The sequence below is a fragment of the Nerophis lumbriciformis genome, linkage group LG08 (assembly GCF_033978685.3).
Source record: "Nerophis lumbriciformis linkage group LG08, RoL_Nlum_v2.1, whole genome shotgun sequence".
In the NCBI taxonomy this organism is placed as follows: Eukaryota; Metazoa; Chordata; class Actinopteri; order Syngnathiformes; family Syngnathidae; genus Nerophis; species Nerophis lumbriciformis.
Window position 1 is genome coordinate 51722608 of NC_084555.2, and position 27852 is coordinate 51750459.

At 38.5% G+C, this 27852-nt stretch overlaps 1 protein-coding gene across 1 annotated transcript in view; it reads right to left on the reverse strand.

The window, feature by feature from the left end:
* slc25a21 (solute carrier family 25 member 21) overlaps nucleotides 1-27852 on the reverse strand; it is a 336413-nt gene that overhangs the window by 45475 nt on the left and 263086 nt on the right. The window contains exons 5-6 of the mRNA XM_061968045.2: nucleotides 14491-14557; nucleotides 1411-1470 (exon numbers count right to left, since the gene is read on the reverse strand). Of these exons, the coding sequence (XP_061824029.1) occupies nucleotides 1411-1470; nucleotides 14491-14557 (127 nt within the window). The remainder of the gene's footprint in view (nucleotides 1-1410; nucleotides 1471-14490; nucleotides 14558-27852) is intronic.

A 27852-nucleotide genomic window follows, 5' to 3' on the forward strand; every position in this document is an offset into this window, starting at 1 on the left:
TTTACACAAAAAAATGATACCCCATCATTGCAGTTTACCTGACACACGAAACGTGACGAATTGTTTTTGTTTTTGTAAAAAAAAATTACTAATTATTTTTTTATAAGACGGAATGTTGTAATCTTACCAGGGTAACTCATTACATTTTTTTCTTTTTCTTTTGATGGTCTGTATAACGTTTTTAGATTGTCATGTATACACTTTGCTGAATACATCTTTTGACAAAAATGTTTAATTGACCAGACTAAAGTTGTTATTTTACATCAACTATTTTTGAGGGGAAATAAAGTGTATAATTTTAAGTCGGTTTTTAACACTTTTATGGCGGGGTCATATTTTTTCTAAAGAATCCTACGTCTAATCAAAACTAAATACACAAAGTTAAAATTTTATGGAAACAAAGGTCATAATTTGGAGGGAAAAAAAGTTTGTTTTTCATCTGTTTTTAAGACTTTTATGGCAAGACATTTTTTTTTCTGAAGAATCCTACATTTAATCTAAACTAAGTACACAAAAAGTTCAAAATTTCATCCGTCCATCCATCCATTTTCTACCGCTTGTCCCTATAAAGTTCATAATTTGGTGGGGAAAAAATTCATTGCTTAAGACATTTATGGCAAGACATTTTTTTCTCAAAAATCTCATTACAACAAAATAATAAAAATAGACAAAAAAAATAGTTGTATTTTTACACAAAAAATATAACCCAATTCATTGCAGTTTACCTGACACACAAAACGTGACAAATTATTTTTGTTTTGTAAAAAAAACAAAAAACGGACCAAATGTTTTACAAATAAAAATAAAAATAAAATAATAATAAAAATCTAGTGAGTTACCCTGGTAAGATTCCAAGGTTCCTTCTTATAAAAAAGATTCCTTTTTTTTTTTTAATTTTTTTTTTTTTACAAAAAAAAACAAAACAAACAAAAAAAAAATTCTCACGTTTCGTGTGTCAGGTAAAATACTTATATTTTGTGTAAAAATACAACTATTTTTTGGGTCTATTTTTATTATTTTGTTGTAATGAGATTTTTCAGAAAAAAATGTCTTGCCATAAAAGTCTTAAACAATGAATTTTTTACCCACCAAATTATGCACCTTATAGGGACAAGCGGTAGAAAATGGATGGATGGATGGATGGATGGAATTTTGAACTTTTTGTCTACTTAGTTTTGATTAAATGTAGGAGTCTTTTTTAGAGGCGGTATAGTACTGAATATGATTGATTAGTACCGGTATGTCGTACAAACCTACGAGATTGTAACGCGTTTCAATAGAAAAGTCATGCAAATGTTCTTCCTGTTCCCCGGTGTGTGTGTGTGTGTGTGTGTGTGTGTGTGTGTGTGTGTGTGTGTGTGTGTGTTGAACGTTGTGGTGAGCGTGTACTCAGGTGTGTGTCGGACTCACCAGGCCAGGAGACAAAGGGGTCAAATTCAGCAACTTCTTGTACTGCTCGAAGGTGAAAAACTGCAGAGGAAAGATTGAGACCCATGAGTGTCGTTGAGGATTTGAGACAGGTGACAACTCACACCTGTAGCCATTATAGTCCATAGTGGATCTAACATAATAGTGAGAGTCCAGTCCATAGTGGATCTAACATAATAGTGAGAGTCCAGTCCATAGTGGATCTAACATAATAGTGTGAGAGTCCAGTCCATAGTGGATCTAACATAATAGTGTGAGAGTCCAGTCCATAGTGGATCTAACATAATAGTGAGAGTCCAGTCCGTAGTGGATCTAACATAATAGTGAGAGAGTCCAGTCCATAGTTGATCTGACATAATAGTGTGAGAGTCCAGTCCATAGTGGATCTAACATAATAGTGTGAGAGTCCAGTCCATAGTGGATCTAACATAACAGTGTGAGAGTCCAGTCCATAGTGGATCTAACATAATAGTGAGAGTCCAGTCCATAGTGGATTTAACATAATAGTGAGAGTCCAGTCCATAGTGGATCTAACATAATAGTGAGAGTCCAGTCCATAGTGGATCTAACATAATAGTGAGAGTCCAGTCCATAGTGGATCTAACATAATAGTGAGAGTCCAGTCCATAGTGGCTCTAACATAATAGTGAGAGTCCAGTCCATAGTGGATCCAACATAATAGTGAGAGTCCAGTCCATAGTGGATCTAACATAGAAGTGAGAGTCCAGTCCATAGAGGATCTAACATAATAGTGAGAGTCCAGTCCATAGTGGATCTAACATAATAGTGTGAGAGTCCAGTCCATAGTGGATCTAACATAATAGTAAGAGTCCAGTCCATAGTGGATCTAACATAATAGTGAGAGTCCAGTCCATAGTGGATCTAACATAATAGTGAGAGTCCAGTCCATAGTGGATCTAACATAATAGTGAGAGTCCAGTCCATAGTGGATCTAACATAATAGTGAGAGTCCAGTCCATAGTGGATCTAACATAATAGTGTGAGAGTCCAGTCCATAGTGGATCTAACATAATAGTGTTAGAGTCCAGTCCATAGTGGATCTAACATAGAAGTTAGAGTCCAGTCCATAGTGGATCTAACATAATAGTGAGAGTCCAGTCCATAGTGGATCTAACATAATAGTGTGATAGTCCAGTCCATAGTGGATCTAACATAATAGTGAGAGTCCAGTCCATAGTGGATCTAACATAATAGTGAGAGTCCAGTCCATAGTGGATCTAACATAATAGTGAGAGTCCAGTCCATAGTGGATCTAACATAATAGTGTGAGAGTCCAGTCCATAGTGGATCTAACATAATAGTGTGATAGTCCAGTCCATAGTGGATCTAACATAATAGTGAGAGTCCAGTCCATAGTGGATCTAACATAATAGTGAGAGTCCAGTCCATAGTGGATCTAACATAATAGTGAGAGTCCAGTCCATAGTGGATCTAACATAATAGTGTGAGAGTCCAGTCCATAGTGGATCTAACATAATAGTAAGAGTCCAGTCCATAGTAGATCTAACATAATAGTGAGAGTCCAGTCTATAGTGGATCTAACATAGAAGTGAGAGTCCAGTCCATAGTGGATCTAACATAATAGTGTGAGAGTCCAGTCCATAGTGGATCTAACATAATAGTAAGAGTCCAGTCCATAGTAGATCTAACATAATAGTGAGAGTCCAGTCTATAGTGGATCTAACATAGAAGTGAGAGTCCAGTCCATAGTGGATCTAACATAATAGTGAGAGTCCAGTCCATAGTGGATCTAACATAATAGTGAGAGTCCAGTCCATAGTGGATCTAACATAATAGTGAGAGTCCAGTCCATAGTGGATCTAACATAATAGTGTGAGAGTCCAGTCCATAGTGGATCTAACATAATAGTGAGAGTCCAGTCCATAGTGGATCGAACATAATAGTAAGAGTCCAGTCCATAGTGGATCCAACATAATAATGAGAGTCCAGTCCATAGTGGATCTAACATAATAGTGAGAGTCCAGTCCATAGTGGATCTAACATAATAGTGTTAGAGTCCAGTCCATAGTGGATCTAACATAGAAGTTAGAGTCCAGTCCATAGTGGATCTAACATAATAGTGAGAGTCCAGTCCATAGTGGATCTAACATAATAGTGAGAGTCCAGTCCATAGTGGATCTAACATAATAGTGTGAGAGTCCAGTCCATAGTGGATCTAACATAATAGTGTTAGAGTCCAGTCCATAGTGGATCTAACATAGAAGTTAGAGTCCAGTCCATAGTGGATCTAACATAATAGTGAGAGTCCAGTCCATAGTGGATCTAACATAATAGTGAGAGTCCAGTCCATAGTGGATCTAACATAATAGTGTTAGAGTCCAGTCCATAGTGGATCTAACATAATAGTGAGAGTCCAGTCCATAGTGGATCTAACATAATAGTGAGAGTCCAGTCCATAGTGGATCTAACATAATAGTGTGATAGTCCAGTCCATAGTGGATCTAACATAATAGTGAGAGTCCAGTCCATAGTGGATCTAACATAATAGTGAGAGTCCAGTCCATAGTGGATCTAACATAATAGTGTGAGAGTCCAGTCCATAGTGGATCTAACATAATAGTGTGATAGTCCAGTCCATAGTGGATCTAACATAATAGTGAGAGTCCAGTCCATAGTGGATCTAACATAATAGTGAGAGTCCAGTCCATAGTGGATCTAACATAATAGTGAGAGTCCAGTCCATAGTGGATCTAACATAATAGTGTGAGAGTCCAGTCCATAGTGGATCTAACATAATAGTAAGAGTCCAGTCCATAGTAGATCTAACATAATAGTGAGAGTCCAGTCTATAGTGGATCTAACATAGAAGTGAGAGTCCAGTCCATAGTGGATCTAACATAATAGTGTGAGAGTCCAGTCCATAGTGGATCTAACATAATAGTAAGAGTCCAGTCCATAGTAGATCTAACATAATAGTGAGAGTCCAGTCTATAGTGGATCTAACATAGAAGTGAGAGTCCAGTCCATAGTGGATCTAACATAATAGTGAGAGTCCAGTCCATAGTGGATCTAACATAATAGTGAGAGTCCAGTCCATAGTGGATCTAACATAATAGTGAGAGTCCAGTCCATAGTGGATCTAACATAATAGTGTGAGAGTCCAGTCCATAGTGGATCTAACATAATAGTGAGAGTCCAGTCCATAGTGGATCGAACATAATAGTAAGAGTCCAGTCCATAGTGGATCTAACATAATAATGAGAGTCCAGTCCATAGTGGATCTAACATAATAGTGAGAGTCCAGTCCATAGTGGATCTAACATAATAGTGTTAGAGTCCAGTCCATAGTGGATCTAACATAGAAGTTAGAGTCCAGTCCATAGTGGATCTAACATAATAGTGAGAGTCCAGTCCATAGTGGATCTAACATAATAGTGAGAGTCCAGTCCATAGTGGATCTAACATAATAGTGTGAGAGTCCAGTCCATAGTGGATCTAACATAATAGTGAGAGTCCAGTCCATAGTGGATCTAACATAATAGTGTTAGAGTCCAGTCCATAGTGGATCTAACATAATAGTGAGAGTCCAGTCCATAGTGGATCTAACATAATAGTGAGAGTCCAGTCCATAGTGGATCTAACATAATAGTGTGATAGTCCAGTCCATAGTGGATCTAACATAATAGTGAGAGTCCAGTCCATAGTGGATCTAACATAATAGTGAGAGTCCAGTCCATAGTGGATCTAACATAATAGTGTGAGAGTCCAGTCCATAGTGGATCTAACATAATAGTGTGATAGTCCAGTCCATAGTGGATCTAACATAATAGTGAGAGTCCAGTCCATAGTGGATCTAACATAATAGTGAGAGTCCAGTCCATAGTGGATCTAACATAATAGTGAGAGTCCAGTCCATAGTGGATCTAACATAATAGTGTGAGAGTCCAGTCCATAGTGGATCTAACATAATAGTAAGAGTCCAGTCCATAGTAGATCTAACATAATAGTGAGAGTCCAGTCTATAGTGGATCTAACATAGAAGTGAGAGTCCAGTCCATAGTGGATCTAACATAATAGTGTGAGAGTCCAGTCCATAGTGGATCTAACATAATAGTAAGAGTCCAGTCCATAGTAGATCTAACATAATAGTGAGAGTCCAGTCTATAGTGGATCTAACATAGAAGTGAGAGTCCAGTCCATAGTGGATCTAACATAATAGTGAGAGTCCAGTCCATAGTGGATCTAACATAATAGTGAGAGTCCAGTCCATAGTGGATCTAACATAATAGTGAGAGTCCAGTCCATAGTGGATCTAACATAATAGTGTGAGAGTCCAGTCCATAGTGGATCTAACATAATAGTGAGAGTCCAGTCCATAGTGGATCGAACATAATAGTAAGAGTCCAGTCCATAGTGGATCTAACATAATAATGAGAGTCCAGTCCATAGTGGATCTAACATAATAGTGAGAGTCCAGTCCATAGTGGATCTAACATAATAGTGTTAGAGTCCAGTCCATAGTGGATCTAACATAGAAGTTAGAGTCCAGTCCATAGTGGATCTAACATAATAGTGAGAGTCCAGTCCATAGTGGATCTAACATAATAGTGAGAGTCCAGTCCATAGTGGATCTAACATAATAGTGTGAGAGTCCAGTCCATAGTGGATCTAACATAATAGTGTTAGAGTCCAGTCCATAGTGGATCTAACATAGAAGTTAGAGTCCAGTCCATAGTGGATCTAACATAATAGTGAGAGTCCAGTCCATAGTGGATCTAACATAATAGTGAGAGTCCAGTCCATAGTGGATCTAACATAATAGTGTTAGAGTCCAGTCCATAGTGGATCTAACATAATAGTGAGAGTCCAGTCCATAGTGGATCTAACATAATAGTGAGAGTCCAGTCCATAGTGGATCTAACATAATAGTGTGATAGTCCAGTCCATAGTGGATCTAACATAATAGTGAGAGTCCAGTCCATAGTGGATCTAACATAATAGTGAGAGTCCAGTCCATAGTGGATCTAACATAATAGTGAGAGTCCAGTCCATAGTGGATCTAACATAATAGTGTGAGAGTCCAGTCCATAGTGGATCTAACATAATAGTGTGATAGTCCAGTCCATAGTGGATCTAACATAATAGTGAGAGTCCAGTCCATAGTGGATCTAACATAATAGTGAGAGTCCAGTCCATAGTGGATCTAACATAATAGTGAGAGTCCAGTCCATAGTGGATCTAACATAATAGTGTGAGAGTCCAGTCCATAGTGGATCTAACATAATAGTAAGAGTCCAGTCCATAGTAGATCTAACATAATAGTGAGAGTCCAGTCTATAGTGGATCTAACATAGAAGTGAGAGTCCAGTCCATAGTGGATCTAACATAATAGTGTGAGAGTCCAGTCCATAGTGGATCTAACATAATAGTAAGAGTCCAGTCCATAGTAGATCTAACATAATAGTGAGAGTCCAGTCTATAGTGGATCTAACATAGAAGTGAGAGTCCAGTCCATAGTGGATCTAACATAATAGTGAGAGTCCAGTCCATAGTGGATCTAACATAATAGTGAGAGTCCAGTCCATAGTGGATCTAACATAATAGTGAGAGTCCAGTCCATAGTGGATCTAACATAATAGTGTGAGAGTCCAGTCCATAGTGGATCTAACATAATAGTGAGAGTCCAGTCCATAGTGGATCGAACATAATAGTAAGAGTCCAGTCCATAGTGGATCTAACATAATAATGAGAGTCCAGTCCATAGTGGATCTAACATAATAGTGAGAGTCCAGTCCATAGTGGATCTAACATAATAGTGTTAGAGTCCAGTCCATAGTGGATCTAACATAGAAGTTAGAGTCCAGTCCATAGTGGATCTAACATAATAGTGAGAGTCCAGTCCATAGTGGATCTAACATAATAGTGAGAGTCCAGTCCATAGTGGATCTAACATAATAGTGTGAGAGTCCAGTCCATAGTGGATCTAACATAATAGTGTTAGAGTCCAGTCCATAGTGGATCTAACATAGAAGTTAGAGTCCAGTCCATAGTGGATCTAACATAATAGTGAGAGTCCAGTCCATAGTGGATCTAACATAATAGTGAGAGTCCAGTCCATAGTGGATCTAACATAATAGTGTTAGAGTCCAGTCCATAGTGGATCTAACATAATAGTGAGAGTCCAGTCCATAGTGGATCTAACATAATAGTGAGAGTCCAGTCCATAGTGGATCTAACATAATAGTGTGATAGTCCAGTCCATAGTGGATCTAACATAATAGTGAGAGTCCAGTCCATAGTGGATCTAACATAATAGTGAGAGTCCAGTCCATAGTGGATCTAACATAATAGTGAGAGTCCAGTCCATAGTGGATCTAACATAATAGTGTGAGAGTCCAGTCCATAGTGGATCTAACATAGTAGTGTGATAGTCCAGTCCATAGTGGATCTAACATAATAGTGAGAGTCCAGTCCATAGTGGATCTAACATAATAGTGAGAGTCCAGTCCATAGTGGATCTAACATAATAGTGAGAGTCCAGTCCATAGTGGATCTAACATAATAGTGTGAGAGTCCAGTCCATAGTGGATCTAACATAATAGTAAGAGTCCAGTCCATAGTAGATCTAACATAATAGTGAGAGTCCAGTCTATAGTGGATCTAACATAGAAGTGAGAGTCCAGTCCATAGTGGATCTAACATAGAAGTGAGAGTCCAGTCCATAGAGGATCTAACATAATAGTGAGAGTCCAGTCCATAGTGGATCTAACATAATAGTGTGAGAGTCCAGTCCATAGTGGATCTAACATAATAGTAAGAGTCCAGTCCATAGTGGATCTAACATAATAGTGAGAGTCCAGTCCATAGTGGATCTAACATAATAGTGAGAGTCCAGTCCATAGTGGATCTAACATAATAGTGAGAGTCCAGTCCATAGTGGATCTAACATAATAGTGAGAGTCCAGTCCATAGTGGATCTAACATAATAGTGTGAGAGTCCAGTCCATAGTGGATCTAACATAATAGTGTTAGAGTCCAGTCCATAGTGGATCTAACATAGAAGTTAGAGTCCAGTCCATAGTGGATCTAACATAATAGTGAGAGTCCAGTCCATAGTGGATCTAACATAATAGTGTGATAGTCCAGTCCATAGTGGATCTAACATAATAGTGAGAGTCCAGTCCATAGTGGATCTAACATAATAGTGAGAGTCCAGTCCATAGTGGATCTAACATAATAGTGAGAGTCCAGTCCATAGTGGATCTAACATAATAGTGTGAGAGTCCAGTCCATAGTGGATCTAACATAATAGTGTGATAGTCCAGTCCATAGTGGATCTAACATAATAGTGAGAGTCCAGTCCATAGTGGATCTAACATAATAGTGAGAGTCCAGTCCATAGTGGATCTAACATAATAGTGAGAGTCCAGTCCATAGTGGATCTAACATAATAGTGTGAGAGTCCAGTCCATAGTGGATCTAACATAATAGTAAGAGTCCAGTCCATAGTAGATCTAACATAATAGTGAGAGTCCAGTCTATAGTGGATCTAACATAGAAGTGAGAGTCCAGTCCATAGTGGATCTAACATAATAGTGTGAGAGTCCAGTCCATAGTGGATCTAACATAATAGTAAGAGTCCAGTCCATAGTAGATCTAACATAATAGTGAGAGTCCAGTCTATAGTGGATCTAACATAGAAGTGAGAGTCCAGTCCATAGTGGATCTAACATAATAGTGAGAGTCCAGTCCATAGTGGATCTAACATAATAGTGAGAGTCCAGTCCATAGTGGATCTAACATAATAGTGAGAGTCCAGTCCATAGTGGATCTAACATAATAGTGTGAGAGTCCAGTCCATAGTGGATCTAACATAATAGTGAGAGTCCAGTCCATAGTGGATCGAACATAATAGTAAGAGTCCAGTCCATAGTGGATCCAACATAATAATGAGAGTCCAGTCCATAGTGGATCTAACATAATAGTGAGAGTCCAGTCCATAGTGGATCTAACATAATAGTGTTAGAGTCCAGTCCATAGTGGATCTAACATAGAAGTTAGAGTCCAGTCCATAGTGGATCTAACATAATAGTGAGAGTCCAGTCCATAGTGGATCTAACATAATAGTGAGAGTCCAGTCCATAGTGGATCTAACATAATAGTGTGAGAGTCCAGTCCATAGTGGATCTAACATAATAGTGTTAGAGTCCAGTCCATAGTGGATCTAACATAGAAGTTAGAGTCCAGTCCATAGTGGATCTAACATAATAGTGAGAGTCCAGTCCATAGTGGATCTAACATAATAGTGAGAGTCCAGTCCATAGTGGATCTAACATAATAGTGTTAGAGTCCAGTCCATAGTGGATCTAACATAATAGTGAGAGTCCAGTCCATAGTGGATCTAACATAATAGTGAGAGTCCAGTCCATAGTGGATCTAACATAATAGTGTGATAGTCCAGTCCATAGTGGATCTAACATAATAGTGAGAGTCCAGTCCATAGTGGATCTAACATAATAGTGAGAGTCCAGTCCATAGTGGATCTAACATAATAGTGTGAGAGTCCAGTCCATAGTGGATCTAACATAATAGTGTGATAGTCCAGTCCATAGTGGATCTAACATAATAGTGAGAGTCCAGTCCATAGTGGATCTAACATAATAGTGAGAGTCCAGTCCATAGTGGATCTAACATAATAGTGAGAGTCCAGTCCATAGTGGATCTAACATAATAGTGTGAGAGTCCAGTCCATAGTGGATCTAACATAATAGTAAGAGTCCAGTCCATAGTAGATCTAACATAATAGTGAGAGTCCAGTCTATAGTGGATCTAACATAGAAGTGAGAGTCCAGTCCATAGTGGATCTAACATAATAGTGTGAGAGTCCAGTCCATAGTGGATCTAACATAATAGTAAGAGTCCAGTCCATAGTAGATCTAACATAATAGTGAGAGTCCAGTCTATAGTGGATCTAACATAGAAGTGAGAGTCCAGTCCATAGTGGATCTAACATAATAGTGAGAGTCCAGTCCATAGTGGATCTAACATAATAGTGAGAGTCCAGTCCATAGTGGATCTAACATAATAGTGAGAGTCCAGTCCATAGTGGATCTAACATAATAGTGTGAGAGTCCAGTCCATAGTGGATCTAACATAATAGTGAGAGTCCAGTCCATAGTGGATCGAACATAATAGTAAGAGTCCAGTCCATAGTGGATCTAACATAATAATGAGAGTCCAGTCCATAGTGGATCTAACATAATAGTGAGAGTCCAGTCCATAGTGGATCTAACATAATAGTGTTAGAGTCCAGTCCATAGTGGATCTAACATAGAAGTTAGAGTCCAGTCCATAGTGGATCTAACATAATAGTGAGAGTCCAGTCCATAGTGGATCTAACATAATAGTGAGAGTCCAGTCCATAGTGGATCTAACATAATAGTGTGAGAGTCCAGTCCATAGTGGATCTAACATAATAGTGAGAGTCCAGTCCATAGTGGATCTAACATAATAGTGTTAGAGTCCAGTCCATAGTGGATCTAACATAATAGTGAGAGTCCAGTCCATAGTGGATCTAACATAATAGTGAGAGTCCAGTCCATAGTGGATCTAACATAATAGTGTGATAGTCCAGTCCATAGTGGATCTAACATAATAGTGAGAGTCCAGTCCATAGTGGATCTAACATAATAGTGAGAGTCCAGTCCATAGTGGATCTAACATAATAGTGTGAGAGTCCAGTCCATAGTGGATCTAACATAATAGTGTGATAGTCCAGTCCATAGTGGATCTAACATAATAGTGAGAGTCCAGTCCATAGTGGATCTAACATAATAGTGAGAGTCCAGTCCATAGTGGATCTAACATAATAGTGAGAGTCCAGTCCATAGTGGATCTAACATAATAGTGTGAGAGTCCAGTCCATAGTGGATCTAACATAATAGTAAGAGTCCAGTCCATAGTAGATCTAACATAATAGTGAGAGTCCAGTCTATAGTGGATCTAACATAGAAGTGAGAGTCCAGTCCATAGTGGATCTAACATAATAGTGTGAGAGTCCAGTCCATAGTGGATCTAACATAATAGTAAGAGTCCAGTCCATAGTAGATCTAACATAATAGTGAGAGTCCAGTCTATAGTGGATCTAACATAGAAGTGAGAGTCCAGTCCATAGTGGATCTAACATAATAGTGAGAGTCCAGTCCATAGTGGATCTAACATAATAGTGAGAGTCCAGTCCATAGTGGATCTAACATAATAGTGAGAGTCCAGTCCATAGTGGATCTAACATAATAGTGTGAGAGTCCAGTCCATAGTGGATCTAACATAATAGTGAGAGTCCAGTCCATAGTGGATCGAACATAATAGTAAGAGTCCAGTCCATAGTGGATCTAACATAATAATGAGAGTCCAGTCCATAGTGGATCTAACATAATAGTGAGAGTCCAGTCCATAGTGGATCTAACATAATAGTGTTAGAGTCCAGTCCATAGTGGATCTAACATAGAAGTTAGAGTCCAGTCCATAGTGGATCTAACATAATAGTGAGAGTCCAGTCCATAGTGGATCTAACATAATAGTGAGAGTCCAGTCCATAGTGGATCTAACATAATAGTGTGAGAGTCCAGTCCATAGTGGATCTAACATAATAGTGTTAGAGTCCAGTCCATAGTGGATCTAACATAGAAGTTAGAGTCCAGTCCATAGTGGATCTAACATAATAGTGAGAGTCCAGTCCATAGTGGATCTAACATAATAGTGAGAGTCCAGTCCATAGTGGATCTAACATAATAGTGTTAGAGTCCAGTCCATAGTGGATCTAACATAATAGTGAGAGTCCAGTCCATAGTGGATCTAACATAATAGTGAGAGTCCAGTCCATAGTGGATCTAACATAATAGTGTGATAGTCCAGTCCATAGTGGATCTAACATAATAGTGAGAGTCCAGTCCATAGTGGATCTAACATAATAGTGAGAGTCCAGTCCATAGTGGATCTAACATAATAGTGAGAGTCCAGTCCATAGTGGATCTAACATAATAGTGTGAGAGTCCAGTCCATAGTGGATCTAACATAATAGTGTGATAGTCCAGTCCATAGTGGATCTAACATAATAGTGAGAGTCCAGTCCATAGTGGATCTAACATAATAGTGAGAGTCCAGTCCATAGTGGATCTAACATAATAGTGAGAGTCCAGTCCATAGTGGATCTAACATAATAGTGTGAGAGTCCAGTCCATAGTGGATCTAACATAATAGTAAGAGTCCAGTCCATAGTAGATCTAACATAATAGTGAGAGTCCAGTCTATAGTGGATCTAACATAGAAGTGAGAGTCCAGTCCATAGTGGATCTAACATAATAGTGTGAGAGTCCAGTCCATAGTGGATCTAACATAATAGTAAGAGTCCAGTCCATAGTAGATCTAACATAATAGTGAGAGTCCAGTCTATAGTGGATCTAACATAGAAGTGAGAGTCCAGTCCATAGTGGATCTAACATAATAGTGAGAGTCCAGTCCATAGTGGATCTAACATAATAGTGAGAGTCCAGTCCATAGTGGATCTAACATAATAGTGAGAGTCCAGTCCATAGTGGATCTAACATAATAGTGTGAGAGTCCAGTCCATAGTGGATCTAACATAATAGTGAGAGTCCAGTCCATAGTGGATCGAACATAATAGTAAGAGTCCAGTCCATAGTGGATCTAACATAATAATGAGAGTCCAGTCCATAGTGGATCTAACATAATAGTGAGAGTCCAGTCCATAGTGGATCTAACATAATAGTGTTAGAGTCCAGTCCATAGTGGATCTAACATAGAAGTTAGAGTCCAGTCCATAGTGGATCTAACATAATAGTGAGAGTCCAGTCCATAGTGGATCTAACATAATAGTGAGAGTCCAGTCCATAGTGGATCTAACATAATAGTGTGAGAGTCCAGTCCATAGTGGATCTAACATAATAGTGTTAGAGTCCAGTCCATAGTGGATCTAACATAGAAGTTAGAGTCCAGTCCATAGTGGATCTAACATAATAGTGAGAGTCCAGTCCATAGTGGATCTAACATAATAGTGAGAGTCCAGTCCATAGTGGATCTAACATAATAGTGTTAGAGTCCAGTCCATAGTGGATCTAACATAATAGTGAGAGTCCAGTCCATAGTGGATCTAACATAATAGTGAGAGTCCAGTCCATAGTGGATCTAACATAATAGTGTGATAGTCCAGTCCATAGTGGATCTAACATAATAGTGAGAGTCCAGTCCATAGTGGATCTAACATAATAGTGAGAGTCCAGTCCATAGTGGATCTAACATAATAGTGAGAGTCCAGTCCATAGTGGATCTAACATAATAGTGTGAGAGTCCAGTCCATAGTGGATCTAACATAGTAGTGTGATAGTCCAGTCCATAGTGGATCTAACATAATAGTGAGAGTCCAGTCCATAGTGGATCTAACATAATAGTGAGAGTCCAGTCCATAGTGGATCTAACATAATAGTGAGAGTCCAGTCCATAGTGGATCTAACATAATAGTGTGAGAGTCCAGTCCATAGTGGATCTAACATAATAGTAAGAGTCCAGTCCATAGTAGATCTAACATAATAGTGAGAGTCCAGTCTATAGTGGATCTAACATAGAAGTGAGAGTCCAGTCCATAGTGGGTTACTTAATTTAATATTTTAAGGTCTCTTTTTTTTTTTCTATCAAGCAAAGTGCAGTAGTTATTAGTGAGAATAAACTTATTTTAAGCTATTTTTGGGTTAGCTAATTTTACTTGTTTTGTAAAGTCTTGACAAGCCAAACTTTCTTGTTCTATTGGCAGATAATTTTGCTTAGTTCAAATAAAATACCTCTAATTTTTGTATTTTTTTCTCCTTCTTGTTTTTGAACACTGACTTTTTGCAGTGCACTTTCCCGCGCTTGTTGTCACAAGACCAGGCTCAGGTGCGACGGCGCTAACTGCTTGTAGGTCAATATTTGGTCGGGCTGTGCAAACAGGAGGCGTTTTTACGTGTTAAGAGGCGATGCGGTTGTCGTGGCGACGGGCCAACGGGCGTCGACGCCGACTGGTCTCACCTTGACAGCCCTCTTTGGCGTCTCGGCCACGATGGGAGGCAGGATTCCCTTGTAGAAGCCCAGGATCCTGTGGGAGGAGAACGTAGGTCATGTCAGTCTCTAGCTCCCTTTTAACTGGTCGAGGCAGAAAGCGGCCCCCTGGCAGAACCATTGTCAACGTCTGATGGACGTAGGAAGACTTGGTGCAAGAAGTTTAGGATGGATGGATAGTTAGCAGGAGAGTTAGCAGGAACGATCAAGCTTTCTGCTCCGCCGCTCCCAGTCTGTAGAATGCTCTCCCTGACCACCTGAGGGCACCACAGACTGTGGATGCTTTTAAAAAAGGCTTAAAAACCTTTCTTTTTAAAAAAATATTTTTTTTAGATACATGCATACTAGTTTTAGCTATTTGGCTGTTCTAGTTTTTATTTTTATAAATTTTTTATTCTTTTTTATTTATTTTATTTTATTTTTTTATTTTTTGTAATACACTGTCACACTTTGAGGTTGTTTACTCAATGTAAAGTGCTTTTTACAAATAAAATATATTATTATTTTTATTATTAATAGTTAGCGAGGTGGATGTAGGGTGACCAGGTGTCCGGATTTAGGCCGGACAGTCCGGATTTTTAATGCCCTGTCCGGCGTCCGGCGCAGCTTCAAGCCGGACACGTATTTGTCCTCCTTTTTGAGGCACTAGGCTTGAAGAGCGGAGTTTTTTCATCTTTGCTGGGCTGCAGCGCGATAGCCAATCAAAGACCGTAAAAAATGCCCCCAACGCAGTAACGTATCAAATGATTGGCTAAGAGCTGTGTCGGATACAAATCTGCTTATCATTGGTTAAAAAAGTAAACAAGGGTCCATGTGTTGCTGCGGCAGAAAGTTAGCATCATGCCAAAACGCAAGACCTCGTTTAATTCTGAATGGATAAAAGAGCACGAATTTATAACGAAAAGCAGTCGAGACTCATTCCATGGCTTCTGCACACTTTGTCGATGTGATGTCGACGTAAGTAGTCAGGGGAAAGCTGCAATTGAACGGCATGCGGGTACGGATAAACATAAAAGTAATAAACATGCGGCAGGTACCTCTTCAATGAGGACATTTTTTCATGAAGTTTCGTCGCCCCTGGATGACAAGATAACTGCTGCGGAGCTGTGCAAGGTGTACCATGCTGTAAAGCAGTGGTTCTCAAATGGTACCCTGGGGGTATGTCATGTAATGTAAGTTCATAAACTGAACATCAAATCAAGTAGGCTATTCCATTCATTACCATAAAGCCAGAGTTTCCCCCATGCCATGATGGTTTGACCCTCACTAAAATGTCGGTCAAAAAGAACTGTGAAAAGAAATGCAACAATGCAATATTCAGTGTTGACAGCTAGATTTTTTGTAGACATGTTCCATAAATATTGATGTTAAAGATTTCTTTTTTTGTGAAGAAATGTTTAGAATTAAGTTCCTGAATCCAGGTGGATCTCTATTACAATCCCCAAAGAGGGCACTTTAAGTTGATGATTACTTCTATGTGTAGACATCTTTATTTATAATTGAATCACTTGTTTATTTTTCAACAAGTTTTTAGTTATTTTATATATTTTTTTCCAAATAGTTCAAGAAAGACCACTACAAATGAGCAATATTTTTCACTCTTATACAATTTAATAAATCAGAAACTGATGACATAGTGCTGTATTTTACTTCTTTATCTCTTTTTTTCAACCAAAAATGCTTTGCTCTGATTAGGGGGTACTTGAATTAAAAAAATGTTCACAGGGGGTACATCACTGAAAAAAGGTTGAGAACCACTGCTGTAAAGCATCACCAGCCCTACAGAAGTTTAGACTGCGGCATGAAAGTGGACCGGGAGATTTTCAGTGACTAGCCCACAGCTAAAGGGATGGCCTGTGGCCGAACAAAAGCCAAGGCATTGGGCGAGAACGTCATCGCTCACTATTCGGTACAGGAACATACCGACTACATAAAAGAAAACAACCTACCCTTTTCCATGGCAACCGACGCCTCAAATAAAGCAACAAACAAGTGTTTTCCCATTGTGGTAAGGTATTTTCACTTTGATGAAGGCATCCAACATGTCCTGTTGGATTTTTATAGTGACAGCAACGAAACGTCAGAAGCCATAACAAACCAGCTGCTGGAAAAACTTGAGATGTCTGGCCTAGAGGTGAAAAACATGTCTGCATATGCAGCAGACAATGCCAGTGTCAATTGTGGCAAACATAACAGTGTGTATCAGAGGCTGAAACTGAGCCAAAAAGATGTGCTCCCTGCAAACTGTTTGGCCCATATTCTGCATAACGCAACCAGATATGCAGCAAGCAACCTTGATGTTGATGTGGACAATTTTTGTGGCATTTTTTTTTAATTATATATGTTAACTACATTTAAGTCCACACATGTTATGCTTTGTGGCACTCTGCACTTGAAAAGATTCATCTCAGTGGTCACTTTTTGAACACCACAATGTATTGAATAAATACAAATGCTGTTAACAAACACTTGACTTTAATATTTTTTCCTATTCAGCCACACAAACATCATCTTTAAACCACTCAAAATTGTACTATAAATAAGGTATACCAGAGTCCTATGTACACCATAGTAATTTATTGTTATGCCGCATAATGTCCTCCTTTTTGGTGTCATGGAAATGGTCACCCTAGGTGGATGGATAGTTAGCAGGAGAGTTAGCAGGAACGATCGATAGTTAGCGAGGTGGATGGATAGTTAGCAGAAACGATCGATAGTTAGCGAGGTGGATGGATAGTTAGCAGGAACGATCGATAGTTAGCGAGGTGAATGTATAGTTAGCAGGAGAGTTAGCAGAAACGATCGAAGGTTAGCAAGGTGGATGGATAGTTAGCAGGAGAGTTAGCAGGAACGATCAATAGTTAGCGAGGTGGATGGATGGATGGATAATTAGCAGGAATGACAAATAGTGAGCAGGAAAGTTAGCAGGATGAACGAGTGAATAGTTAGCAAGGTGCATGGATGATAGAAGAAAAGATGGATGGCATAGACAGATAGTTAGCAGGAAAGGCGGATGTTTGCACAAACGTTAGCAGGATGAATGGCTGCATAGTTAGCAGGAAAGATGGATAGTTAGCAAGCAAGTTAGCAGAAAAGATGGATAGTTAGCAAAAATGGATAGTTAACAGGAAAGTTAGCAGGGAATATTGATAGTTAGCAGGAAAGATGATGGTTTGCAAGAAAAGTTAGCAGGAACGATGGATAGTTAGCAGGAAAATAAGCAGGAAAGATGGATAGTTATCAGGAAAGTTAGCAGAAAAAAATATATTTACTGTAGCAGGAAAGTTAGCAGACAAGATGGTTAGGAATTATGGCTAGTTAGCAAGTTGGAAGGATGGATAGTTAGCAGGAAAGGTGGATAGTTAGAAGGAGGTTGGCAGAAAATGGATAGTTAGTAAGAAAGTTGGCAGTAAAGGTGGATAGTTAGCATGAAAGATGATAGTTAGCAGGAAAGATGGATAGTTAGCATGAAAGATGATAGTCAGCAGGAAAGTTAGCAGGAAAGGTTGATAGTTAGCATGAAAGATGATAGTTAGCAGCAAAGTTGGCAGAAAAGATGGATAGTTAGAGGGATGTTGGCAGAAAATGGATAGTTAGTAAGAAAGTTAGCGGAAAAGATGGATAGTTAGAGGGAGGTTGGCAGAAAATGGATAGTTAGTAAGAAAGTTAGCAGAAAAGATGGATAGTTAGAGGTAGGTTGGCAGAAAATGGATAGTTGGTAAGAAAGTTAGCAGAAAAGGTGGAGAGTTAGCATGAAAGATGATAGTTAGCAGGAAAGTTAGCAGGAACGGTGGATAGTTAGCATGAAAGATGATAGTTAGCAGGAAAGTTAGCAGAAAAGATGGATAGTTGGACGGATGTTGGCAGAAAATGGATAGTTAGTAAGAAAGTTAGCAGAAAAGGTGGATAATTAGGATGAAAGATGATAATTAGCAGGAAAGTTAGCAGAAAAGGTGGATAGTTAGAGGGAGGTTGGCAGAAAATTGATAGTTAGTAAGAAAGTTAACAGAAAAGGTGGGTAGTTAGCATGAAAGATGATAGTTAGCAGGAAAGTTAGCAGAAAAGATGGATAGTTAGAGGGATGTTGGCAGAAAATGGATAGTTAGGAAGAAAGTTAGCAGGAAAGGTGGATAGTTAGCATGAAAGATGATAGTTAGCAGGAAAGTTAGCAGGAAAGGTGGATAGTTAGAGGGAGGTTGGCAGAAAATGGAGAGTTAGTAAGAAAGTTAGCAGGAAAGGTGGATAGTTAGCATGAAAGATGATAGTTAGCAGCAAAGTTGGCAGAAAAGATGGATAGTTAGAGGGATGTTGGCAGAAAATGGATAGTTAGTAAAAAGTTAGCGGAAAAGATGGATAGTTAGAGGTAGGTTGGCAGAAAATGGATAGTTAGTAAGAAAGTTGGCAGGAAAGGTGGATAGTTAGCATGAAAGATGATAGTTAGCAGGAAAGTTAGCAGGAAAGGTGGATAGTTAGAGGGAGGTTGGCAGAAAATGGAGAGTTAGTAAGAAAGTTAGCAGGAAAGGTGGATAGTTAGCATGAAAGATGATAGTTAGCAGCAAAGTTGGCAGAAAAGATGGATAGTTAGAGGGATGTTGGCAGAAAATGGATAGTTAGTAAAAAGTTAGCGGAAAAGATGGATAGTTAGAGGGAGGTTGGCAGAAAATGGATAGTTAGTAAGAAAGTTAGCAGAAAAGATGGATAGTTAGAGGGAGGTTGGCAGAAAATGGATAGTTGGTAAGAAAGTTAGCAGAAAAGGTGGATAGTTAGCATGAAAGATGAAAGTTAGCAGGAAAGGTGGATAGTTAGCATGAAAGAAGATAGTTAGCAGGGAAGTTAGCAGAAAAGATGGATAGTTGGAGGGATATTGGCAGAAAATTGATAGTTAGTAAGAAAGTTAGCAGAAAAGGTGGATAATTAGGATGAAAGATGATAGTTAGCAGGAAATATAGCAGAAAAGGTGGATAGTTAGAGGGAGGTTGGCAGAAAATTGATAGTAAGAAAGTTAACAGAAAAGGTGGGTAGTTAGCATGAAAGATGATAGTTAGCAGGAAAGTTAGCAGAAAAGATGGATAGTTAGAGGGATGTTGGCAGAAAATGGATAGTTAGTAAGAAAGTTAACAGAAAAGGTGGATAGTTAGCATGAAAGATGATAGTTAGCAGGAAAGCTAGCAGAAAAGATGGATAGTTAGAGGGATGTTGGCAGAAAATGGATAGTTAGTAAGAAAGTTAGCAGAAAAGGTGGATAGTTAGCATGAAAGATGATAGTTAGCAGGAAAGGTAGCAGAAAAGATGGATAGTTGGAGGGATGTTAGCAGGAAAGGTGGATAGTTAGCATGAAAGATGATAGTTAGCAGGAAAGTTAGCAGAAAAGATGGATAGTTAGAGGGATGTTGGCAGAAAATGGATAGTTAGTAAGAAAGTTAACAGAAAAGGTGGATAGTTAGCATGAAAGATGATAGTTAGCAGGAAAGTTAGCAGGAAAGGTGGATAGTTAGCATGAAAGATGATAGTTAGCAGGAAAGTTAGCAGAAAAGATGGATAGTTAGAGGGATGTTGGCAGAAAATGGATAGTTAGTAAGAAAGTTAACAGAAAAGGTGGATAGTTAACATGAAAGATGATAGTTAGCAGGAAAGTTAGCAGGAAAGATGGATAGTTAGAGGGATGTTAGCAGGAAAGGTGGATAGTTAGCATGAAAGATGATAGTTAGCAGGAAAGTTAGCAGAAAAGATGGATAGTTAGAGGGATGTTGGCAGAAAATGGATAGTTAGTAAGAAAGTTAACAGAAAAGGTGGATAGTTAGCATGAAAGATGATAGTTAGCAGGAAAGTTAGCAGGAAAGGTGGATAGTTAGCATGAAAGATGATAGTTAGCAGGAAAGTTAGCAGAAAAGGTGGATAGTTAGAGGGAGGTTGGCAGAAAATTGATAGTTAGTAAGAAAGTTAACAGAAAAGGTGGGTAGTTAGCATGAAAGATGATAGTTAGCAGGAAAGTTAGCAGAAAAGATGGATAGTTAGAGGGATGTTGGCAGAAAATGGATAGTTAGGAAGAAAGTTAGCAGGAAAGGTGGATAGTTAGCATGAAAGATGATAGTTAGCAGGAAAGTTAGCAGGAAAGGTGGATAGTTAGAGGGAGGTTGGCAGAAAATGGAGAGTTAGTAAGAAAGTTAGCAGGAAAGGTGGATAGTTAGCATGAAAGATGATAGTTAGCAGCAAAGTTGGCAGAAAAGATGGATAGTTAGAGGGATGTTGGCAGAAAATGGATAGTTAGTAAAAAGTTAGCGGAAAAGATGGATAGTTAGAGGTAGGTTGGCAGAAAATGGATAGTTAGTAAGAAAGTTGGCAGGAAAGGTGGATAGTTAGCATGAAAGATGATAGTTAGCAGGAAAGTTAGCAGGAAAGGTGGATAGTTAGAGGGAGGTTGGCAGAAAATGGAGAGTTAGTAAGAAAGTTAGCAGGAAAGGTGGATAGTTAGCATGAAAGATGATAGTTAGCAGCAAAGTTGGCAGAAAAGATGGATAGTTAGAGGGATGTTGGCAGAAAATGGATAGTTAGTAAAAAGTTAGCGGAAAAGATGGATAGTTAGAGGGAGGTTGGCAGAAAATGGATAGTTAGTAAGAAAGTTAGCAGAAAAGATGGATAGTTAGAGGGAGGTTGGCAGAAAATGGATAGTTGGTAAGAAAGTTAGCAGAAAAGGTGGATAGTTAGCATGAAAGATGAAAGTTAGCAGGAAAGGTGGATAGTTAGCATGAAAGAAGATAGTTAGCAGGGAAGTTAGCAGAAAAGATGGATAGTTGGAGGGATATTGGCAGAAAATTGATAGTTAGTAAGAAAGTTAGCAGAAAAGGTGGATAATTAGGATGAAAGATGATAGTTAGCAGGAAATATAGCAGAAAAGGTGGATAGTTAGAGGGAGGTTGGCAGAAAATTGATAGTAAGAAAGTTAACAGAAAAGGTGGGTAGTTAGCATGAAAGATGATAGTTAGCAGGAAAGTTAGCAGAAAAGATGGATAGTTAGAGGGATGTTGGCAGAAAATGGATAGTTAGTAAGAAAGTTAACAGAAAAGGTGGATAGTTAGCAGGAAAGCTAGCAGAAAAGATGGATAGTTAGAGGGATGTTGGCAGAAAATGGATAGTTAGTAAGAAAGTTAGCAGAAAAGGTGGATAGTTAGCATGAAAGATGATAGTTAGCAGGAAAGGTGGATAGTTAGCATGAAAGATGATAGTTAGCAGGAAAGTTAGCAGAAAAGATGGATAGTTAGAGGGATGTTGGCAGAAAATGGATAGTTAGTAAGAAAGTTAACAGAAAAGGTGGATAGTTAGCATGAAAGATGATAGTTAGCAGGAAAGTTAGCAGGAAAGGTGGATAGTTAGCATGAAAGATGATAGTTAGCAGGAAAGTTAGCAGAAAAGATGGATAGTTAGAGGGATGTTGGCAGAAAATGGATAGTTAGTAAGAAAGTTAACAGAAAAGGTGGATAGTTAACATGAAAGATGATAGTTAGCAGGAAAGTTAGCAGGAAAGATGGATAGTTAGAGGGATGTTAGCAGGAAAGGTGGATAGTTAGCATGAAAGATGATAGTTAGCAGGAAAGTTAGCAGAAAAGATGGATAGTTAGAGGGATGTTGGCAGAAAATGGATAGTTAGTAAGAAAGTTAACAGAAAAGGTGGATAGTTAGCATGAAAGATGATAGTTAGCAGGAAAGTTAGCAGGAAAGGTGGATAGTTAGCATGAAAGATGATAGTTAGCAGGAAAGTTAGCAGAAAAGATGGATAGTTAGAGAGATGTTGGCAGAAAATGGATAGTTAGTAAGAAAGTTAACAGAAAAGGTGGATAGTTAACATGAAAGATGATAGTTAGCAGGAAAGTTAGCAGAAAAGATGGATAGTTAGAGGGATGTTGGCAGAAAATGGATAGTTAGTAAGAAAGTTAACAGAAAAGGTGGATAGTTAGCATGAAAGATGATAGTTAGCAGGAACGTTAGCAGAAAAGATGGATAGTTAGAGGGATGTTGGCAGAAAATGGATAGTTAGTAAGAAAGTTAGCAGAAAAGGTGGATAATTAGGATGAAAGATGATAGTTAGCAGGAAAGTTAGCAGAAAAGGTGGATAGTTAGAGGGATGTTAGCAGGAAAGGTGGATAGTTAGCATGAAAGATGATAGTTAGCAGGAAAGTTAGCAGAAAATATGGATAGTTAGAGGGATGTTGGCAGAAAATGGATAGTTAGTAAGAAAGTTAACAGAAAAGGTGGATAGTTAACATGAAAGATGATAGTTAGCAGGAAAGTTAGCAGGAAAGATGGATAGTTAGAGGGATGTTAGCAGGAAAGGTGGATAGTTAGCTTGAAAGATGATAGTTAGCAGAAAATGGATAGTTAGTAAGAAAGTTAGCAGAAAAGATGGATAGTTAGAGGGAGGTTGGCAGAAAATGAATAGTTGGTAAGAAAGTTAGCAGAAAAGGTGGATAGTTAGCATGAAAGATGATAGTTAGCAGGAAAGTTAGCAGGAAAGGTGGATAGTTAGCATGAAAGAAGATAGTTAGCAGGAAAGTTAGCAGAAAAGATGGATAGTTGGAGGGATGTTGGCAGAAAATGGATAGTTAGTAAGAAAGTTAGCAGAAAAGGTGGATAATTAGGATGAAAGATGATAGTTAGCAAGAAAGTTAGCAGAAAAGGTGGATAGTTAGAGGAAGGTTGGCAGAAAATTGATAGCTAGTAAGAAAGTTAACAGAAAAGGTGGATAGTAAGTATGAAAGATGATAGTTAGCAGGAAAGTTAGCAGAAAAGATGGATAGTTAGCATGAAAGATGATAGATAGCAGGAAAGTTAGCAGGAAAGGTGGATAGTTAGCATGAAAGAATATAGTTAGCAGGAAAGTTAGCAGAAAAGATGGATAGTTGGAGGGATATTGGCAGAAAATTGATAGTTAGTAAGAAAGTTAGCAGAAAAGGTGGATAATTAGGATGAAAGATGATAGTTAGCAGGAAAGTTAGCAGAAAAGGTGGATAGTTAGAGGGAGGTTGGCAGAAAATTGATAGTAAGAAAGTTAACAGAAAGGTGGGTAGTTAGCATGAAAGATGATAGCAGGAAAAGTTAGCAGAAAAGATGGATAGTTAGAGGGATGTTGGCAGAAAATGGATAGTTAGTAAGAAAGTTAACAGACAAGGTGGATAGTTAGCATGAAAGATGATAGTTAGCAGGAAAGTTAGCAGGAAAGATGGATAGTTAGAGGGATGTTAGCAGGAAAGGTGGATAGTTAGCATGAAAGATGATAGTTAGCAGGAAAGTTAGCAGAAAAGATGGATAGTTAGAGGGATGTTGGCAGAAAATGGATAGTTAGTAAGAAAGTTAACACAAAAGGTGGATAGTTAGCATGAAAGATGATAGTTAGCAGGAAAGTTAGCAGAAAAGATGGATAGTTAGAGGGATGTTGGCAGAAAATGGATAGTTAGTAAGAAAGTTAACAGAAAAGGTGGATAGTTAACATGAAAGATGATAGTTAGCAGGAAAGTTAGCAGGAAAGATGGATAGTTGGAGGGATGTTGGCAGAAAATGGATAGTCAGTAAGAAAGTTAACAGAAAAGGTGGATAATTAGGATGAAAGATGATAGTTAGCAGGAAAGTTAGCAGAAAAGGTGGATAGTTAGAGGGAGGTTGGCAGAAAATTGATAGTAAGAAAGTTAACAGAAAAGGTGGGTAGTTAGCATGAAAGATGATAGTTAGCAGAAAAGATGGATAGTTAGAGGGAGGTTGGCAGAAAATGAATAGTTGGTAAGAAAGTTAGCAGAAAAGGTAGATAGTTAGCATGAAAGATGATAGTTAGCAGGAAAGTTAGCAGGAAAGGTGGGTAGTTAGCATGAAATAAGATAGTTAGCAGGAAAGTTAGCAGAAAAGATGGATAGTTGGAGGGATGTTGGCAGAAAATGGATAGTCAGTAAGAAAGTTAGCAGAAAAGGTGGATAATTAGGATGAAATATGATAGTTAGCAGGAAAATTAGCAGAAAAGATGGATAGTTAGAGGGATGTTGGCAGAAAATGGATAGTTAGTAAGAAAGTTAGCAGAAAAGGTGGATAGTTAGCATGAAATATGATAGTTAGCAGGAAAGTTAGCAGGAAAGATGGATAGTTAGAGGGATGTTAGCAGGAAAGGTGGATAGTTAGCTTGAAAGATGATAGTTAGCAGAAAATGGATAGTTAGTAAGAAAGTTAGCAGAAAAGATGGATAGTTAGAGGGAGGTTGGCAGAAAATGAATAGTTGGTAAGAAAGTTAGCAGAAAAGGTGGATAGTTAGCATGAAAGATGATAGTTAGCAGGAAAGTTAGCAGGAAAGGTGGATAGTTAGCATGAAAGAAGATAGTTAGCAGGAAAGTTAGCAGAAAAGATGGATAGTTGGAGGGATGTTGGCAGAAAATGGATAGTTAGTAAGAAAGTTAGCAGAAAAGGTGGATAATTAGGATGAAAGATGATAGTTAGCAAGAAAGTTAGCAGAAAAGGTGGATAGTTAGAGGAAGGTTGGCAGAAAATTGATAGCTAGTAAGAAAGTTAACAGAAAAGGTGGATAGTAAGTATGAAAGATGATAGTTAGCAGGAAAGTTAGCAGAAAAGATGGATAGTTAGCATGAAAGATGATAGATAGCAGGAAAGTTAGCAGGAAAGGTGGATAGTTAGCATGAAAGAATATAGTTAGCAGGAAAGTTAGCAGAAAAGATGGATAGTTGGAGGGATATTGGCAGAAAATTGATAGTTAGTAAGAAAGTTAGCAGAAAAGGTGGATAATTAGGATGAAAGATGATAGTTAGCAGGAAAGTTAGCAGAAAAGGTGGATAGTTAGAGGGAGGTTGGCAGAAAATTGATAGTAAGAAAGTTAACAGAAAGGTGGGTAGTTAGCATGAAAGATGATAGCAGGAAAAGTTAGCAGAAAAGATGGATAGTTAGAGGGATGTTGGCAGAAAATGGATAGTTAGTAAGAAAGTTAACAGACAAGGTGGATAGTTAGCATGAAAGATGATAGTTAGCAGGAAAGTTAGCAGGAAAGATGGATAGTTAGAGGGATGTTAGCAGGAAAGGTGGATAGTTAGCATGAAAGATGATAGTTAGCAGGAAAGTTAGCAGAAAAGATGGATAGTTAGAGGGATGTTGGCAGAAAATGGATAGTTAGTAAGAAAGTTAACACAAAAGGTGGATAGTTAGCATGAAAGATGATAGTTAGCAGGAAAGTTAGCAGAAAAGATGGATAGTTAGAGGGATGTTGGCAGAAAATGGATAGTTAGTAAGAAAGTTAACAGAAAAGGTGGATAGTTAACATGAAAGATGATAGTTAGCAGGAAAGTTAGCAGGAAAGATGGATAGTTGGAGGGATGTTGGCAGAAAATGGATAGTCAGTAAGAAAGTTAACAGAAAAGGTGGATAATTAGGATGAAAGATGATAGTTAGCAGGAAAGTTAGCAGAAAAGGTGGATAGTTAGAGGGAGGTTGGCAGAAAATTGATAGTAAGAAAGTTAACAGAAAAGGTGGGTAGTTAGCATGAAAGATGATAGTTAGCAGAAAAGATGGATAGTTAGAGGGAGGTTGGCAGAAAATGAATAGTTGGTAAGAAAGTTAGCAGAAAAGGTAGATAGTTAGCATGAAAGATGATAGTTAGCAGGAAAGTTAGCAGGAAAGGTGGGTAGTTAGCATGAAATAAGATAGTTAGCAGGAAAGTTAGCAGAAAAGATGGATAGTTGGAGGGATGTTGGCAGAAAATGGATAGTCAGTAAGAAAGTTAGCAGAAAAGGTGGATAATTAGGATGAAATATGATAGTTAGCAGGAAAATTAGCAGAAAAGATGGATAGTTAGAGGGATGTTGGCAGAAAATGGATAGTTAGTAAGAAAGTTAGCAGAAAAGGTGGATAGTTAGCATGAAATATGATAGTTAGCAGGAAAGGTGGATAGTTAGCACTTCTACATAATGGCACAGTTAACAATGTCAGTACACAAGAAATAAGCCAGGTATCATGTGTACTACAAAAGTGCGAGGGTCAGTAGGAAAAATAAAACTAGTTTGAGCCTGGAAGGGAAGATTTCAGAGGTTGACAGTTAGTTAGTGAGTTTACGGGGCAAAGAGGACAAGATGGCCACTGCAGGCTATATTGTGACAACACGCAGCATGTAACAAACACACACTGGAAGGCATGTCGTGTAAACAAATGCCTTCAGCGGGACGGAAAGCAATTTGGAAATTCAAATGGCGGCCGCAGATTTCCCGGGTGTGGTCTGGTGAGCGGTTGTTAGAAGTTGTTACAGGACAACAACACACGTCCTCCTTCATTTGAATACTGATTTGTGTGGCCATGTCAAGTACACACTTTCTGTCCTCCATAAGCAAATGACACAACGCTGAGGTGTGTGTCATTTTACTCTCATTTTAATAAAGCCTTCCTTCTGTTAACAGCCTGCCTCCATCTTTGTGGGCAGATGACTCTACGACTACAGTCCTGGTCAAAAATGGTGTTCCTGGGATTAAAGGCCTCACCTTTTCTCCTCCAAACATATTGCTGGTATTGTCATCTGACACCACATGGATAAGACCTTCTGGAGGAAAGTTCTGTGGTCAGATGAAACAAAAATTGACCACAATACCCAGCAATATGTTTGGAGGAGAAAAGGTGAGGCCTTTAATCCCAGGAACACCATTCCTAACGCCAAGCATGGTGGTGGTAGTATTATGCTATGGGCTTGTTTCGCTGCCAATGGAACTGCTGCTTTACAGAGAGTAAATGGGACAATGGAAAAGGAGGATTACTTCCAAATTCTTCAGGACAAGCTAAAATCATCAGCCCGGAGGTTGGGTCTTGGGCGCAGTTGGGTGTTCCAACAGGACAATGACCCCAAACACACCTCAAAAGTGGTAAAGGAATGGCTAAATCAGGCTAGAATGAAGGTTTTAGAACGGCCTTCCCAAAGTCCTGACTTAAACGTGTGGACAATGCTGAAGAAACAAGTCCATGTCAGAAAACCAACACATTTAGCTGAACTGCACCAATTTAGTCAAGAGGAGTGGTCAGAAATTCAAGCAGAAGCTTGGGGATGGTGCAAAATTGGTGCAGTTCAGCTAAATCTGTTGGTTTTCTGACATGGACTTGTTTCTTCAGCATTGTCCACACGTTTTTTTTTTAGATATATGCGTGTTAGTTCTAGCTATTAGGCTGTTCGAGGTAATTTTTTTAATTGTTTTTAAATCTTTAAAAAAAAAAGTAATACACTGTAGCACTTTGAGGTTGTTTGCCCAATGTAAAGTGTTTTTTTTACAAATAACATCTATTATTATTATTATTTATTTATATATTTGTTTGGCA